The following is a 19122-nucleotide window of genomic DNA, read 5'->3' on the forward strand; positions in this document are numbered from 1 at the left end:
TTAACGACGATAATCCATTCCAGGAAAATCGCCGTTAAGCGAAAACATCGTAAAGTGAAATTAAAAACCCAATTGAAACGCATTGAAACTCGTTCAATGAGTTCCAATAGGGTAAAAACTCACCGTCCAGCAAAGATCCTCCACACGGCGGCCATTTTCGCTGCCTGTGTAGCGAGGAATCCGTCCCTAAGCACAGCGGGGAGCCATTTAAGCACCCGGTGGCCATTTTGAAAACCCGACGATCAGCTGTTTTTGATCATTGTAAAGAGAAAATCAGTTCCCGAAGCAGGGAACCCATCATCGCTAAGCGAAATTCCCCCATTAGACCATTGTTTTGCGATCATAAAGCGGATTCGTCGTAAAGCGGATTCATAAAGTGAGGCACCACTGTACTGACAGAAGTAGCCTTTCACTGCACTGGAGGAACTGGGCACAGTGAGTGAGAGCCAGAGATGACCAAATGGTTTTTTTTTCAGGCTTGTTATTCCCAGAATCCCCCAGCCCAAATCCCTACAAGTACCAGGATCCTTCATCCTATGCCACAAGTGCACATCCATACCTGTTTAGTATGGGAATACCTGGACACACACGATCAGGATTGTCTTTTTTTGTGTGATTCCCACTATATCATTACTCAATATCTTAGCATGGAAAGGCTCAGAAGATTAACCCTGTCCACACAGTTTTTATTTTATTTTATTTTAATTTGTAGCTGTGAGCCATGGGTGTTTGGCTATGTATGAAGAGATATGTATGAAGACAGCATTCTCCTCCATACACTAACCAGGATGAGATCTACTTGGTTTTGTCAACATAATAACATCACATGCCCTGCAACTGCTGAGCCAGATTGAAATTTCGCCTTGAATGCCACCATCACCATTGTAAAGCAAAAAGTTAAGGGGTGCACCCTACAAGTCACTGTTGCCAATGGGTTCAATACCATCATTATAGTCCTTAAATTAGGGAATCTGATTGACATGTACCAGTGCCTAATTGGACTCTTTCATTATAGGCAAAACAATCTCATGGTTAAGAAGTCAGTGTCACACTAATTCTCCTTTCCCTTCTTTTGCAGGAGATAATGTAGCTCAGACTGCCATGAATATCAACCCTCCGCAATCCCGTTTCCTTGACTTCCTTGACTGTCTTCCAGGAACAAATGTTGATTTAGGGACGTTGGAGTCTGAAGATCTGATCCCCATTCTCAACGATGTGGAGTCAGTCCTCAACAAAAATGAGCCCTTTCATACCTGGCTGTAATTTGTACGTGGCAGCAGCATTTCCTTTCACTCAAAAGTGAAGGCAGAACATACTTAAGATCCTCAGCTAGCGACCCTCAATGCATTACTGACTTTTGCCAGACTTGTTTTGTATCAGTGAATCTTTGCCTAGATCTCACTGACAAGTATGAAATATGCAAATATATATATAAAAATATAGAGAGATAACTATTTTTAAGAAGTAGAACTACTTATACATATCTATAACTATTCCTCTATAGTTACATCGAAATGTTTTGAAAACATGAGAGCTTACTCTCTTTTTAACTTTTTGCACCTATCTGCTCTTTTGCTCATTGGTTACACATAATTTTAATTAACCAAAGAGAGAGAGAGAGAACTGATCACAAAGCTTTAGACTGCAGAATTCAGCTTGCTTCCAAAACCATGAACATAATAAAGTTGATTGCAGTTCTGCAGTTGTATTTATGACAACTGTACCAGATTCTTGTTTTTACACACACACACACACACACACACACACACACACACACACACACACACACACACACACACACACACACACACACACACACACACACACACACACACACCCCACTTGAGCTTTATCACTGAAGTTAACTCATGCTGTGTGAAATACATTGCAGCATCTTTTTAAAAATTCCAAATCATCTGAAGGACTCCAGATCCTTTTCTTTTGAACTTGTAAAGGCACAAACAGGACTATTTTTTCCAACTATCTTACAATTTCTAGATAAGAAATATTTCTAGTCATAAAGCAGGTAAATCGTTTTAGTTAACAGTTGGGTTTTTTTTCTTAAAGAGTAGTACAGTGTTTAAAAGTAGACCAGGTTGGTACTAATTGCTGCCATTTTTATATGAAACAACAAATGTGATGAGAAATATGTCCATTTTGTTTGTTTATTTGTTTTACACAGAAGTAGGCTTTTCAAGTAGCGGTTTGAAATACATTTCTACTGTTTGATATACACTATTAATTTACTTTGAACGAGAAGAACTATAAACTTCTAGTTTGTATCAAATAAAAACGAGACAGATATTCAACACTTTAAAAATTAGGACAGAAATATGGAACAATTTTACTTTTCTGAACGCAGCAACGTTCATTTTATGTAGTTTCATTATCTTTTTTAAAAGTAATTATGTGTTTATTGATGAAACGTTGAAAGCCAGAAACAGATGCTTCACATTATCAGAGAGGTAATAAGCCAACATATATATATATATTTTTCAGTGTGGCAAAGATGCTAAGATTCTTTGCCCTTTTCTTATTACTTCTATGGGAGACAAGGCACTATATCTGTTTTACGCCTGCCCATGCCTATCATATTCATGTAAAGTAAAATTGCTGATAATATGGGACTGAGAATGCATCAAGGACTTCATATTCACACCTCCCCAAAATGCAGATGACGTCCTGAGATTCTTAAGTATTTTTAACTGATATTATTATTTATATTATAATCTATTATTTTAAAGCTTTTTATATTGAAAGAAATAGTCTTTTTATGGAAGGCATTATAAGTAACAAAAGCCTCTTAACACGTGAAATGCAAGGCAAGGAAGAACCATAGCACTTTGCTGTGCTTCAGACTGAACGGTAAGCAATGATTACTATACTGGAGTACTGGACAGTAAGTCAAGTTATTCCCCTCTTCTTTTTTGAGTGGTTCAGAAAAATGCAGGATAAGTGCACAGAATGTTGAAGTCACTGGGGCGTGGACATGGAAGGAGAGTGGCTGGGGGGGAGATGTGGCTAGTGATGCTTCAGCGTTAGTGGAACTTGGGGAGGTTATTTCAACTCTTTGTGTCTTCCAGCTGCCCTGCTGGCTGGAGGATTCTGGGAGTCATTGTCTGAAAAACCAAAATAACGTTTGCAAGCTCTGATTGCTGGAAAGACAGGTCAGGAGAATTGCCAATAGAGGGAGCGGCCACAAATCACTGAAATACCTGTGAATGCTACCTTTATGGGGAAATAGTTGCTTGAAAGTCGCTGTTCTGACAGCACCATGATAGCTTTTAAAATTCTGTTTATTTTTACTTTTTAAACATGAGCAATGGAAGATCAAAAGCAATGAAGTTCAATATCAGATTCAGAAAATACTATAGATTATATAGATAAATAGGGCAAGGGAGGGTGGTATACAGTGGAAAATAGGTAGTTGTGGATTTTACTTTTAGCAGATTGTTGAGCTTTCCCCCTTTTAAAATTTTGCTTACTTAGCAAATAAAATTGGTTGTTGAGAGGGCAGGGAACTGGTCTGCAAGCAAAATGTTTGCATTTTCCATTATTTACAGTTAGGGAGTCCTAAGGTGTATATTCTTTTAGTTGTATGCATGGCCTTCTTTTGTTTTTTTTTTCTTACAGAAAATACAAAGCTTTAAGGGCTAGATGAGCCAAATCTCACTTAAATCATGGCTTTACCAGTTAGGTAAGGCTGATTTACTGCTCACTCCCAAGAGGAGGAAACAGTGCTAAGTTCCCTGCTTTACTCGGTAGATCACTTGACTGTGCCTGGATGTTTAGATTTAAGAACCAGTGAACCAGATAGTGTTATTTCCAATTATAAAGGAACAAGGTGGACTCATAATTCAAGAAAAACAGCAAAAAGAGTTATTGAAAGAGAGCTGATTTTCTCTATGGTGGACCTCATCCAATTCTTGAAGGTCCAGTTGCAACTTTTCATTGACTGTGGGAAATGGGAAAAAGATTTATACACTATTTTTATACACTGATTTTTTTATACACTAAAAATATTCCCCAGCCATTATTTTCACAGACTTTGGAAATAGTTAACTAAAACTTAATTTATTGTTTCTGATTCATTACATTTTCTCAGCACTGATTCATCAATGCAATTATAGATTATAAATGAACTGCATTGTGTGTAGAGATTTTTGTTGTGTTTGTTTGTTAAAGCAATTATCACTGTGCCTTGTTATTTTCTTTCATTAATGGCCAGGCTTAACAAGTCAACTAACTAATGAATCAATCAATAAATTAATTTTGACAAACCAACTCAATATTTTAATGCTGAAGAATTACTTTTCATTAATGACTCGACATTAATGCAGTAGCTCTAACATTGATATTTCCAAACTCTGAATCAACCTCCCTCTTCTTGTTCACACATTAGAATTGCTTCCAGGTAAGATGGGAGTTGCTTAGAGAAGGAACTAAGTAATAGGGGAGCAATTGAGTAGAACTTGGGCCAGACTTCAACTAAATCTGAGCCCTGGGTTTTATCAGGAGAGGATTGTCTGGAGCCAGTGTAAAACGTCCCGAAGACTGGCTAGGAGGCAAATTTCATTCTTTGTCTTGGTCTCTAGGCATTCACACTGGTTTTGTCTGTCATAGCAGCCATAGGGTCATAGAAATTCTCGAGAGAGACATTTGCTTTTCTCTTTCTTAAAAAAAAAAAACATTTCTTTTTTAACTTTGTAAAATTTATGCAGAGGCCTTTCCCATTCATTTCAATGGAAGGAACATTTCCTTTTATCCTCTGCAGAAGTTGCTTACATTTAGTGAAGCCTTTCTAGAGCTATGCATAGAAGGAGTGGGGGGAAAAAGATGAATGCAAAAAGAGTCGGGAGAAAGTTTTGAAGGCACACTTTGCTTGTACAAATAGTCTTCTGGTTCCCAACCGGGGAAGAAGAATGAAAAAAAGAGATCATGTTGGAAGCAATCTGAAATGTACAGCTGTGAATTTGGAGGAGGAGGGCATGCTCACATAAGTCTGAAAATCCTAAGCTTATTTAGCTGATGGGTGAGTTATATTGAAATTACTTCTCAGTATTCATGAATGGGATTGTGGTATAAATAAGGAGCATCTCCACTGGAGAATTTAAAGGTATAGTAAAATTGAAAGGGGAATTAGGTCTGAGAGCGAGTTTTTTTACAAGCACTACCTGAATTTTCTGTGACTGTGATTTAAGAGACAACAGTTCAGAGTTAGGACAAACAATACAAACATAGTTGGTATCGTTTAAAAAAAAACAACCCTTCCAGGCCCTTCCTGCAAATGATAGTGAAGACGAGAGGGTTTGATTTTTATTTATTTTTTATTCTAATATTCACAGAAGTTTAAATAAAAATGGATGCTTTGGTCATTTAGTTAAGTCCTCTTTCCACCCCTGAAACTTTCATATAGGGTTACAGTGCAGTTATTTTTAATCAGATCTTACCAAAATTTTCTGACAGATTTTACCATAAGACTTGTAAAATTGTTTTTATTTTTTTTACACTAAACTACTACTTATACTGACAGTGAAGAAAAATGCTAGGGAAACGGGGATGCTGTTCCTTAGAGATGTTGGACGCAGAGATGGGAAAAGTCCTTTTGGGGGGGATGACATCCTCCAGCGATCCCACCATCAGTATGTTCCTTGGGCCACGTATAAGTCTGAGTTTCTGGAAGGTGTGGTCCAAAAGTCATTTTTTCCAATGTCTGGTTGATTCGCAGCATAGATAACTATTAGCTATACAGAAGTTGAGGGGTATTGTTAACAACTTTTAATCTGGGGATGGGTGGTTTTCATGCCAATTGCTGGGAACCGAGAGATTCTGTGGAAGTGTTATTAGAAGTCCTTCAATGCGAATGTAAGTAATGGCAGACAGGCCTTCATGAAAAAGAGCTTGCCTGCACTTACCCAGTGAGAACCAGCAAATTGTAGCAGCTAGTTTTCTGCACTAGAATGTAGAGGACCCAGTTCAAATCTGTGTTCAGCTGTAAAGCTCTCTGGGTCACCGTGGGCCAGTTCGTATTTTTTTTCTTACTCTTAGCTTAATTTACCTCACAGTGCTGTAGTGAAGGCAAAAGGAATAGTATCATGTATACTACGTTCTTCTTTTGCAGAAAAGGTGGAATTGGAGTGGAATCTATTGATTTTTGTTTGAACCCCTAAAAAAAAAGTCATCATCCTGAATAGAGGAGTAAGTGAGTTTTATATTCACTTCCTATGCAGTAATAGTGAGGTCAGACTAGCATCTGGCCAGTACTCTGTTATTTGAGTGTGCGCTCAAAACATGTTCCCCACAGTCTTCTGCAACACAGAGGGGTTCCATGACAGACTTGCGGTGGTTTTCAAATTAACTACTGGAACCCGGAGATTCGATGGGAAGTGTATCCTCAGTCAACAAGCCAATGAGGAAAGTATTTCCTGAAAGTAGAAGTTTGAAAACTGCTATGATGGAAGGAGTCAGTGGGAAAATACTGTTTTGTGGAAACAAAATGCCGTGGGGCTTTTTAGTTGGAAGGTTTAAATATTTTCAGCAAGGGAAAAGGGCGATGAAACAAATGTTTTTGTTTTTTTAATACATTACATCCATTTTATGTGCTAATACTCTAATACTTTTTTTTATTTACATCAGTGTGTTATGCTATATGCCATCTTGTGTGAGCATTTGTTTTCATTGTAGAATTATTTGCATACGTAGAGTATGCTTCAAAATCAATCAGATCAAACAGTTGTATCCAGAGTTTGGTTCTGGTTTCTTTTTTTAAGTATTTCTTTAATATTGTACAACAAAAAATAAATAAATAGAAATGAATGTAAACTTCCCATCTCTTCAATTGTTTACATGATGTCCATTCATTCTTCTGAGAAAACTAATCAGAATGCCGCTAACTGAACAGAGTTGTATAATATGCAACTAGAAAGGAAGATAACAATCTAGTATAAAAGATGATGGCCCTTTCATTCAGTAATCTAGTCTGGTTGCACTCCTGGTATCCCAGGAGCACAACCAGAACCTCATTAGTTAATAGCATTTTGCTGCCAACATATACACCATTTCCTTTACACAAACATAAATCAGCAGTAGGATTCTGGCCCTAGCATGTAGCCAGCTATCACTTCCTTTTAAAATTTACTTTGTGGCCTGGTATTCACTAGTATTATGCATGACTCCAACATGTCGTCTTAACCATCACTATACTTTCCAAAAGTGAGCCAACTTGGAAATATTCATGCATAACAGCAGATATCTGAAAAGACACGTGAAAGATTGAGATCTCCTGGTGGAGGAGAAGGGAAAGCAACATGTGATTTCCAGCAGAGCTGGGGAAAACTACCTTTTTGGACTAAAATAAAGTTTCTGAGCCATTAAGGCAACTGGCTAGGGGATTCTGGAAGCAATGGAACACTACTACTACTACTACTACTACTACTACTACTACTACTACTACTACTAGTAGTAGTAGTAGTAGTAGTAGTAGTAGTAGTAGTAGTAGTAGTAGTAGTAGTAGTAGTAGTAGTAGTAGTAGTAGTAGTAGTAGTAATTTCCACATCTGAACCCAAAGCTTAAACAGACTTGTTTTCATTGACAGTAAGCCACTATTGATCTTCATGTCCAAACAAGACCTATGAAACTACCGGGAAAAACTTTAGCTAGTTTTAGAGTTATAACAGAAAAATCTCCTTTGTAGTGTTTCTATAGGCAAAGCTGCTGTTACAGAACATTTTATAGAAATGAGCAATGAAAAACAAACTTGGCAATTTCATATATGTACAAAGAACTTGTTTAGAGCTAGTGGTCGTGTGGGAATTGTAATATCAAAACACCAGGTACTCAACCTCTGATATAAATGGCAGTGAAATTTGATTCCTACTGCATCTTCACAGATCCAAAGAAGCAGGTTCAGATTCTTCTTTCTTTCTTTCTTTCTTTCTTTCTTTCTTTCTTTCTTTCTTTCTTTCTTTCTTTCTTTCTTTCTTTCTTTCTTTCTTTCTTTCTTTCTTTCTTTCTTTTTTTTTTTTTTGGTGCTAAATGCTGCCAAGTCATGTCCAACTTAATGTGCGACTTCCACAAGGTTCTATCACTAACACCCTTGCTCAGTACAGACTGGGGCTTCCTTTACTAAGACATCCCATCTTTTGAACCCGTTCAAAGTTTGGCCAATCAAAGGACAGTTGGACCTAGGCCATGTCACCCCACTGTGTGAAATTTTTGTTTTGAAGAATGACTGAAGTTTCATGGACCTGGATCCAATGTTCTCTTTAATTGTCACCTCCGCTGCATAGGAGCCTCACCCATCTGTGCACGAGGAGCGGGGTTTCATCAGAAACCTGAAGTAAACAGGCATCTACTCTGGGCCAATGGAGCTTTGTGTGCCCCACAAACACACACCTTAGAGCAGGGGTCTCAAACTCAATTTACCTGGGGGCCAATGGAGGCAGAGTCTGGATGAGGCTGGGCCACATCAGATTTTCCGCCAAGCGGAGCAAGAGCCCGAGGAAGCCGCCCAGGGATTTCCTTAGCCCGGCTGGGGCTCGGAGGAGGAGGAGAAGAAGAAAGAGGGGCGCGCGAGCCCTCGTCGCCGGCCATGACCCCCTCCGGCTCCTTCTTCACTACCAGCAACAGCAGCAGGATGAAGAAGCAGAGAAGGGAGGGAGCACCGGCGACCGCCTAGCCGGGGGGAGGAGGGCATGATATAAAATTTTTGAAAACCCTCACAGAATTTGCCTTGCCAAAGGGGAAAAGCCTCCACTGGTACCCACGAAATTAAACCAGGGTGCCGACCCACAGGTGTGTACGTGCCCCCCACAGGTGTGTGTGTGTGCACGCACACAAAATACACACACAGAGATCCGGCAACCTTCCTCTGAGGGCCCCCCTCAAAAAAAGGTGCACTCAGCAGCAGCCGCTACTTCCACCAAGACATGAGCAAACTTTGCAAGGTGAGCCCAGGCAGCCTCCAGAGCTGAGGCAGCTGAAGCAGGATGAAGAGGAGGAGGAAGCACCACCGGGTGCTGAGGTGGCCACTGGCCGGGCTGGTGCTGGAGGTGCTGAGAGAGAAAAAAGAGGGTGCAAGAGGCGCCGGCAAGCGAGGCTAGGCTTTTTTATTCTTGACAGCAGAGGATGTGTGGGTGCTTCAGGGGGGGCAGGGAAGGCGGGGCCCACAAACTATCATCCGGCGGGCCGCAAATGGCCCCCGGGCCACATGTTTGAGACCCCTGCCTTAGATGGAACGCTGGCTGGATCCCACCCAGTGTCTCTGCAAAGGACTCAGTTTACGTAGACCAAAGTTAGAAACACACTGCCGAAAATATATGTAAGATGCATTTCCATTTGATAACAGACTAGTGTAGGTTCAGGCAGACTTCATGCCAGATAGTTCTGAATGGTGCCTCTGTGGGTGAGGGTGACAAATTTTAAATGGTTGTTCATCAGGAGAGGCAACCGTGCCTTTGCACCCTATGAACTATACACCAAAATAACATGCACCTGAGCTTAAAAAAGAGAATGAACCCTAACTCAGCTTGCAAGGTCTCAGGATGAGAGTTTTTACTTATTTATTTGGCCTGTGTTTTTCCCCCCCTGTCCTCTTGTCAGCACGGTCTCTAATTGCCTGATCTAATTCTTTTGTTTTCTCGACTGAAAGAGTACTCCCTCAGCTCTCCAGAAGGTACATTCCCAGTGGTGAAAAATTCTCTCACAAAGCGAGAAAGCACCCTTAAATGTCAATGATCTGAAAGGTGTCCTCTCTTCATTTCTGGAGCCAAGTCACAAGAGGGCAGCACTTTTCTTCCTTTCCAGTTCTTTTTCAGCCAAGATTTTTTAAATACACAGTCATCTTGGAGATCATTGTTTTCTTGTTTGAGTCTGTGTTTTCACGCCTCCATGGGCTATTTGAACTGTGAGTATCTTTCCTGATGAGTTCTGTGTTTCAGTGCTTTGACAGAAAGCTGTGGTCATGCGTTTTATGATCCCAGGAATCATTCTAATCTTAGCCTTGCAAATGAAAACAGATACCTGAAAGCACTTACTTCCAAAGGAATTAACATTTACAAAATTCATCTTTTTGTTTCAGTGCTTTGCCTGGTATCTTGGATAGCTGTTTTCAAAAGTGGAGATGCAGAAATGGGTAAGAAGCAGAGCTTGAAAGAAGGTACTTTTCCTTCAAACAGCATGGTCACCTATTAAGGTGCAAATATTTCCTAGAACAGTTTAGAAAACTTATTTGAGGGGGCATAAAAAAGAATTTATTCAAACTGCTAAAAACTCATTCTCCCTTTTTGTTTTAGAAAATAAACAATGCATCTGACACTCCGTCCTGTTGCCAAGTGTGATCATCAGCCTTTTCCATTCTAGACAGGTGATTACATATTAAGCCTAGAAAAGGTGGCCATGAGACAGACAGACAGACAGACAGACAGACAGACAGACAGGCAGGCAAAGACTTTCTCAAGAACACACTTGTAGTTCATTTTGATAGAGTGGTGCCTCGCTTAATGGTGATAATCCGTTCCAGGAAAATCGCTGTTAAGCGAAAACGTCGTAAAGCGAAAATAAAAAGCCCATTGAAATGCATTGAAAACCATTCAATGCGTTCCAGTGGGCTAAAAACTCACAGTCCAGTGAAGATCCTCCATACGGCGGCCATTTTCGCTGCCTGTATAGCGAGGAATCAGTCCCTAAACACAGCGGGAAGCCATTTTAATTACCCAGCAGCCATTTTGAAACCACCGATCAGCTGTTAAAAAAATATCATTTTGCGAAGAATTGGTTCCCAAAGCAGGGAACCGATCATCGCAAAGCGAAAAAACCCTATGTAGACCATCGTTTTGCGATTGCAAAAAGGTCATAATGAAGCGAATTTGTCGTAATGCAGGGTAATCGTAAAGCGGGGCACGACTGTATTTGAAGCTAGGCTTTTTGATGCCCTACAGATATTTGGATTATCGTTTCTATAACCATTGCTGGCTTGGATTTATGGGAGCCATAGCCCAACAAATTAGCTGAGCCCCAGATTTCCTATCTCTTTATTATGTATGTAACACATAATAAAGTATGTAATTTGTATGTAATTACATACTCTAGCATGTAATCTGTTTTACAAAGTGTTTTGACTCAGACAGCTAGGCTTAAGGAGCCACCTTCGAAACAGTTCTCCGACTTTCATGTTCCTAGTGAGACCGAGAGGAACTGAAGACAGGCATAAGCAGAGATTGTGGCTGAGACTCTCTTAAAACCTACCCCGAGAAGGCTCTCAAGTTGCAAGAAGCTTTGCTGATCCTTAACATCAAGCCAGTAACTCCCAGTTTAATATCCAACAGAGGAATTCTTTTGTAAATTTAACGGCTCTTAATTGTGAAGAGAATTTCACTGAAGCGCACAAATGCCCTGCACTGTAAATAAATGTTGATAATTTAAATTCTTTAATTTGTCACACACAGAATTTAAATTAGGTGTACAGGTGCCATAACTGCCTTATATTGAGACAGATCACTGGTCCACCTTGCTCAGTATTCTCAGCACTGACTGGCAGCAGCTTTCCTGGGTTTCAGGTAAGGGTCTTTCTGAACTCTATGCCCAGCGATCCCAAGTACTAATTGGGCCCAACCCTGCTTAACTTCTCACCACCACTGAAATCATCACCTTCATCGTAGAATGCAGAGCTGGATGAGACCTAATGGATCACCAAGCCCAGCTTCTGTCAGGGAGGCACAGGGGAGTTAGATTCCCAACTGGAATCTCTGGCTCTACAGCCAGATACCTAAACCACTGAGCTATCCAGCAGTTCACATGAAACACATTACTGAGGCAGACCTTTGGTCCATCCAACTCAATGATCATCAACATTTTCCAGTATGGTTCCACAGAAGCTGGACTGCAGCTCCCATCATTCCCAGACAACATGTACAGGCAACCTTGGAGATAATGGAAGTCATGGTATTAATAGTTCCAGAGAGCACTAAGCTGGGGGGGAAATGGTTAGGACTCACTGGTGGCTGCCCATGTTGATTTCAGGTCTTGTCCAGCCTCACATGGACATGTGAAGGATTGAATTTGTCACACACAGTCTGGAAAATAATGTGCTACATTCCTTCCTTTGCTGTTTTCCACATCTGGAACTCAAACATAACTTTATGTCAGAGCTTGGAACATACAGTTTGTTGGGCTGTGATTTCCCAGATCCGTCACCCAGCATGGCAACTGTCTGCAGGTTAGATGCCAAAAATTTTCCAGGCACTCCTCTTTACATAAGAATTTGAAAGCTATCTGATATAAATTTACACTCTGGAGCTTTTCAGTTCACATCTATTTTTAGTTAGCTTAGACCATTTCCCCCTCTAGGTCCCATCAATCTCAGCCAGTGGACAGAGATGATGAAAGTTATAGTCTAAAATGTAAATGTATGGCAAGCATCAGGTTGTGGAATACCAGCTTAAACGAAAGGCATGCATGTAGTGCAGTTGGGGGGGGGCACCTCGTGACAGAGCCAGGGGTTAGAGGTTCTATTCCTTACTGTGCTTTACACAGGAGGAGCCTTGGGCAAATGGCATATTTCCAGAGTGCTCTCCCACAAAGGGTATAGGAAACCATTTCTGAGTACTGCATACAATAGAAAACCCCTTGAAAGGGTTGTCATAAATCATGAATCAACTTGAGAGTTGGTAATTATTAATTATTATTAGTGCAACGGTGAGCTTAGTGGAAGGGTGGAGAGTCTCTTTCAGCCCAAGGGTCAAATTCCATTTCAGAGAAGCATGGAGAACCTGTAAGCAAAAGCAAAGCAAACAAAGCGTGCTGCTTATATGCTGCCCCATAGCGCTTCAAGCACTCTCTGGGGAATTTACAAGTTAACTATGCAGGCTACACATCCCCGCCCCGCAGCAATGTGGGTACTCATTTTACCTACCTCGGAAGGATAGAAGGCTGAGTCAACCTTGAGCCTGCTATCTGGTATTGAACCTCGGGTCATGAGCACAGTTTTGGCTGCAGTACAGCAGTTTAACCACTGCTCCACAAGGCACAGTGTATCATTACAAACCTAGATCATGACTGACTGCAGTATTGATGATTTGTGGTGGGACATGATTATGCAAACATATATGATTTGTGATTCAGACTTACAAGTTTTATATGCTGGCAGAAAAAAAATTGCCTTAAGGAAACTAAGCCCCTCTGAACACATTAGAGTGAATTATTCAACACTGTGCTTTTATACTCAAGACACCTGTGAAATATTGACTTGGGAAAAGCTAAAAAGAACTTTTATCAGGAGTCACATCTTAGAGGAGTCCTTGAGATGGTCACAGCAAACCAGTCATGATGTATTTTTCTGATGGATCAGCATGTGTTCACACTTTTCCATTGCTACAATCAAAACCCCTTAGGTGTAAAACTTTTCCATTGAACAACTGTCTTAGCTACTGAAATGATGATAAACAATGAAATATTTGTGTTCTTCTCTGTTTGAATAAAGGAAATAATAAACAAAACAAAGATGTGAATTCCATGATGGGGATTCTTAGGGAAGAAACAGAAAATCAGACTATTATTATCATGACTTAATAGAAATCTACGCTTTGACCAAATTTAGAATATTATTTCCTACTTGTTCCTCTGAAAAAAAATTACCATAAGGGTGAAAAATGCAGCAAAGAGCAACCAAAATTATCAGAATTTTGATGCAATACCTTGTGATGAAAGATTGTAATGTTGAGGATTATTTAGTTTTTAAAAAAATAAAACTGGATTATAGCATCAGAAATTAGAAAGTTCTAAGGTTTCAGAAGGCCAGAAATTCCAGGATATATTGGACTCTAAACCCTGTAACAGTTATGCTGACTGGGGTTGTAGTCCAGAGAGATCATTTTTCCAAGCTCCAAAGATGTGAAACCAATAGAAATGTGTTGGGTAATATTTTCTTAAAAGGGCAGGAACTTTGTGACCGTTTCACCACAGCAACGCTATCGACTGGTGTCATTGAACTTCTGGTTATCTAAATGTTCTGGAATGTTTACCACCAGACCACCCACTGAGATCGATATTTTTGCATTGCGGTCTATTAAGCACTTAGGCAATAATTTCTGCGCAGTAAAGCTGCAAGTGTCCCAGATGACTACCTGAGGCCAGCAAAAGGGAAATGACTGGCCTAATGGCAATGAGCGGATGTAATGGTGAAGGCTACCTCATATAACGCAGAAAGGGTCACCCCAGAGTTGCAGTAGAAATGAAGGCCCTCAATGTTCTTGGTTTTAATATACATTTAAGTACCCACTGCTTCGAAAGCATGGAAATGCGAGTAGATAAATAGATACCATCTCGGTGGGAAGGTAAAACGGCGTTCCCTAGTCACGCTGGCCACGTGACAACAGAAAAATGTCTTCGGACAGCCGCTGGCTCTATGGCTTGAAAAGCGGGATGAGCGCCGCCCTCTAAAGCCAGACACGACTAGACTGAAAATGTCAAGGGGAACTTTTATCTTTACCTTAAGTACCCACTGAGGTTGGAAACGTTGCCTTTTGGTCTACTTCTGTAACACCTTCCAAAAAAGCAGCTGTGCTAGTCTATGTAGCACTTTAAAGACCAAGGTGTGAGCTTTTACAGATCAAGATCCATTTCCTCAGACACAAAATAATGTGAATTCTATGTCTTCTGTATTTATACGTATACCAATGTGCAGGCAATAATGCCACACTATTCTGCTTTATCTCTTCCAGTATTTTTGGACTAAATTCTCAGAGCCAGGGCTTTCTGGGGCAGGGGGAGTGTAATCCCAGGATGTAGAAAATATAATATTCTTTATTTGAGTGTAAAATGCCTAGAACTGATTTAATGGAGCTGGTTACAAACTGAATAAACAGTGAAAGAGCTAACTAGAGTTTAATAAGCATGGCCTTGAAGAAAGCTGATAGGCCAAAATGCATAGAGCATTTTACACTGAAATAAAGAACATTACATTTTCTACATCCTGGGACTATAGTTCCCCCTCTTTGTGACCTACGATTTCAATGGGTGTACCAGTTCCTGTAATTATTTTCTGGGAATGGTAGTAAAAAAGTAGCATCTCCAAGTTATAGGAATGGGCGTCTTGATAAGAATATTTTAGCATTTGTGCAAGGCCCCAGGCTTAATGTAACACAGTGCATCTGTGATTAATTTCCTGCTGTCTTCCCTTACCTTTCCCCCAGGTTAAAAGCAGAAGCATGAGGAAAATTACATTTTTGAAAAAATTTTCTTCTTGTTCCAATTTCCTAACAGAGTCCTCCCCATCTGGATTGGAGGTGCAGGGAATGCTAATCAAATTTGTAGATGACACAAAACTGGGTGGAATAGCCAATACCCTGGGAAACAGAAACAAAATTCAAAATTATCTAGATAGGCTTGAGCACTGGGCTGGAAACAACAAAATTAAATTCAACAGGGATAAATGCAAAGTACTGCACCTAGGAAAAAGAAACCAAACACAGCTACAAGATGTGGAATACCTGGCTCAGCAATATTACGAGCAAGAAGGATCTTGGAATCATCATAGATAACAAGCTGAATATGAATTAATAGTGTGATGTGGCTACAAAAAAGGCAAATGCTATTTTAGGCTGCATTGACAGAGGTATAGTCTCCAAATCCCATGAGGTAATCGTTCCCTTCTACCGGCATTACTTTGGCCTCATCCTGAATATTGTGTCCAGTTCTGGAAGAAGACAGCAGGGCCTGGGAAGACAGCAGGGCCTGGCATACTCTGGTCCATGGGGTCACAAAGAGTCGGACACAACTAAACGACTAAACGACAACTGGAAGGATGCTGACAAACCGGAACAATTTCAGAGGAGGGCAACAAAGATGATCAGGAGGCTGGAAACCAAGCCTTATGAACGAAGACTGAAAGAATTGGACAAGTTTAGCCTTGAGAATGAAGACTTGGTGGGCTCGAGTCCAAATGGCTAGGAGTGTGGACACAGTGCCACAAATGCAGTTTGAATATACTTGAATTTGTGTTTTATAAGTGGAACCTGTGGAGGTTGACAGGCCCCATACCAAATTCCAGCCTCACTTCCACCTCTTCTTCTTTTCCTCCTCCTCTTTCTGCTTCTTCTAACAACTTCAAATGGCTCTTTAAGGCATCTTGAGGGTATAAAAATAATTCTGCTTTCCTTTCTTTTAATTTCTCTTCCTCTCCACTCTTTTTTTAAAATTACTTTCAGAACTGTTTTAGGCTGGGTATGTGTGTGCGTTTTTAAAAAACGTATCAGTGACTTAACAGTTTTTTTAAAAGCTGTTTTTGGACCTAGAGTAGTTTAGGAAACGAACATGGATACATTGCTTTTTCCAGTCTCTGGAAATCACAAGAGGTATTTTAAGGCAAATTTGAAGAAAATCAGAGTATTTAGTATACTGGCCAGCTGATGCACCCATGGGCTATACTTTGGTTAGTCCTGAATGTGAGAGTGTGGAATGCTCCATTTCCAGATTCTGAAAGGTTTTCCCTTAAGTTTTTTCCACCCTCTATTTTTTTAAAGTACTTTTAAAATTTCTTTGGGGATGCTGAATCTTTCACTTGTGCTCATACAGTTTTGTCTTCTAAGGAAGGGCACTTTGATAATTGTGGTTGCAATACTAAATGAGTGGCAAACATTTATATATATGCTAAAAGATATGACGCTGGAAGATAAGCCCTTCAGGTTGGAAGGTGTCCAACATGCTACTGAGGAAGAGTGGAAGACAGGTACAAGTAACTCCAGAGCTAATGAAGTGGTCAGACCAAAGCCGAAAGGATACTCAGCTGCGGATGTGCCTGGAACTGAAAGGAAAGTCCGATGCTGCAAAGAAGAATACTGCATAGGAACCTGGAATGCAAGATCTATGAACCTTGGTAAGCTGGATGTGGTCAAACAGGAGATTGTAAGAATCAACATTGACATCCTGGGCGTCAGTGAACTAAAATGGATGGGAATGGGTGAATTCAAGTCAAACGATTATCATATCTACTATTGTGGGCAAGAATCCCGTAGAAGAAATGGAGTAGCCCTCATAATCAACAAAAGGGTGGGGAAAGCTGTACTAGGATACAATCTCAAAAATGATAGAATGATTTCAATACGAATCCAAGGCAGACCTTTCAACATCACAGTAATCAAAGTTTATGCACCAACCACCAATGAGGAAGAGGCTGTAATGAAACAGTTCTATGAAGACTTACAATACCTTCTAGAACTTACACCAAAGAAAGATGTTCTTGTCATTATAGAGGACTGGAATGCTAAAGTAGGGAGTCACGAGATAAAAGGAACAACAGGGAAGTTTGGCCTTGGAGTTCAAAATGAAGTAGGGCAAAGGCTAATAGAGTTTTGTCAAGAGAACAAGCTGGTCATCACAAACACTCTTTTCCAGCAACACAAGACATGACTCTACACATGGACATCACCAGATGGGCAATACCAAAATCAGACGGATTACCTTTTCTGCAGCCAAAGATGGAGAAGCTCTATACAGTCAGCAAAAAAAAGACCTGGAGCTGATTGTGGCTCTGATCATCAGCTTTTTATAGTAAAACTCAAGCTTAAATTGAAGAAAGAAGGAAAAACCATTGGGCTAGTCAGGTATAATCTAAACCAGGCTTGTCCAACCTTGGCCCTCCAGATGTTCTTGGACTTCAACTCCCAGAAATCCTGGCTAGCAGAGGTGGTGCTGAAGGCTTCTGGGAGCTGAAGTCCAAGAACATCTGGAGGGCCAAGGTTGGACAAGCCTGATCTAAACCAAATCCCTTCTGAATACACAGTGGTAGTGAAGAACAGATTTAAGGAACTCGATTTGGTGGACAGAATGCCTGAAGAACTATGGATAGAGGCTCGTAACATTGTACAGGAGGCAGCAACAAAAACCATCTCAAAGAAAAGGAAATGCAAGAAAGCAAAGTGACTGTCCAATGAGACCTTAGAAATAGCAGAGAGAAGGGAAACAAAATGCAAGGGACCTAGAGAAAGTTACAGAAAATTGAATGGAGACTTCCAAAGAATAGCAAGGAGAGACAAGAGGGCCTTCTTAAATGAACAGTGCAAAGAAAAAGAGGAAAATAATAGAAAGGGAAAAGGCAGAGATCTGTTCAAGAGAATTGGAGATCTTAAAGGAACCTTTTGTGCAAAGATGGACATGATAAATGACAAAAATGGTAGGGACCTCACAGAACCAGAAGAAATCAAGAAGAAGTGGCAAGAATACACAGAGGAATTAGGGCAGAAAGTGAGGAGGAATTAAAGAACCTCTTAATGAGGGTGAAAGAGGAGAGCACAAAAAATGGTCTGAAGCTCAACATAAAAAAAAAACTAAGAACAGGGCCACTGATTCCATCACCTCCTGGCAAATAGATGGGGAAAATATGGTGGCAGTGAAAGATTTTACTTTCTTGGGCTCTATGATTACTGCAGATGGTGACAGCAGCCACGAAATTAAAAGACTCCTGCTTCTTGGGAGGAAAGCGATGACAAATCTAGACAGCATCTTAAAAAGCAGAGACATCACCTTGCCAACAAAGGTCTGCATAGTCAAAGCTATGTTTTTTTCAGTAGCGATGTATGGAAGTGAGAGCTGGAGCAGCACTGGACCGCCGAAGAATTGATGCTTTTGAATTGTGGTGCTGGAAGAGAGTCTTGAGAGTTCCCTGGACTGCAAAGAGAACAAACCTATCCATTTTGAATGAAATCAACCCTGACTGCTCACTGGAAGGACAGATCCTGAAGCTGAGGCTCCAATACTTTGGCCACCTGATGAGAAGACTCCCCAGAAAAGACCCTGATGCTGTGAACGTGTGAAGGCAAGAGGAGAAGGGGACGACAGAGGACAAGATGGTTGGACAGTGTCATTGAAGCTACCAACATGATTTTGACCCAACTCCAGGAGGCAGTGGAAGACAGGAGGGCTTGGCGTGCTCTGGTCCATGAGGTCACGAAGAGTCGGACACAACTTAACGACTAAACAAAAACCAGTTGTGAACAGCTTGTGAAAATGACGGTGTTCTGAAACAGCCTGCTATAGCCTGATGCCATGGGAGTTATCGTCTAACACATTGACACATCTAGCTGGCATCAGGTTATGAAAGGCTGCTCTAAAGTGAACAGAGGAAAAAAA

General features: G+C 40.6%; 1 protein-coding gene across 1 annotated transcript in view; it reads left to right on the forward strand.

Annotated features, from left to right (window-relative positions):
- The window catches only part of WWTR1 (WW domain containing transcription regulator 1), a 114535-nt gene extending 107713 nt beyond the window's left edge, over positions 1-6822 (forward strand). Inside the window, exon 6 of the mRNA XM_020781870.3 lies at positions 1079-6822. Coding sequence (XP_020637529.3) covers positions 1079-1263 — 185 coding nt within the window. The 3' untranslated portion in view covers positions 1264-6822. The remainder of the gene's footprint in view (positions 1-1078) is intronic.
- The last annotated feature ends 12300 nt before the right edge of the window (positions 6823-19122 follow it).

The sequence above is a fragment of the Pogona vitticeps genome, chromosome 3, assembly GCF_051106095.1.
Source record: "Pogona vitticeps strain Pit_001003342236 chromosome 3, PviZW2.1, whole genome shotgun sequence".
In the NCBI taxonomy this organism is placed as follows: Eukaryota; Metazoa; Chordata; class Lepidosauria; order Squamata; family Agamidae; genus Pogona; species Pogona vitticeps.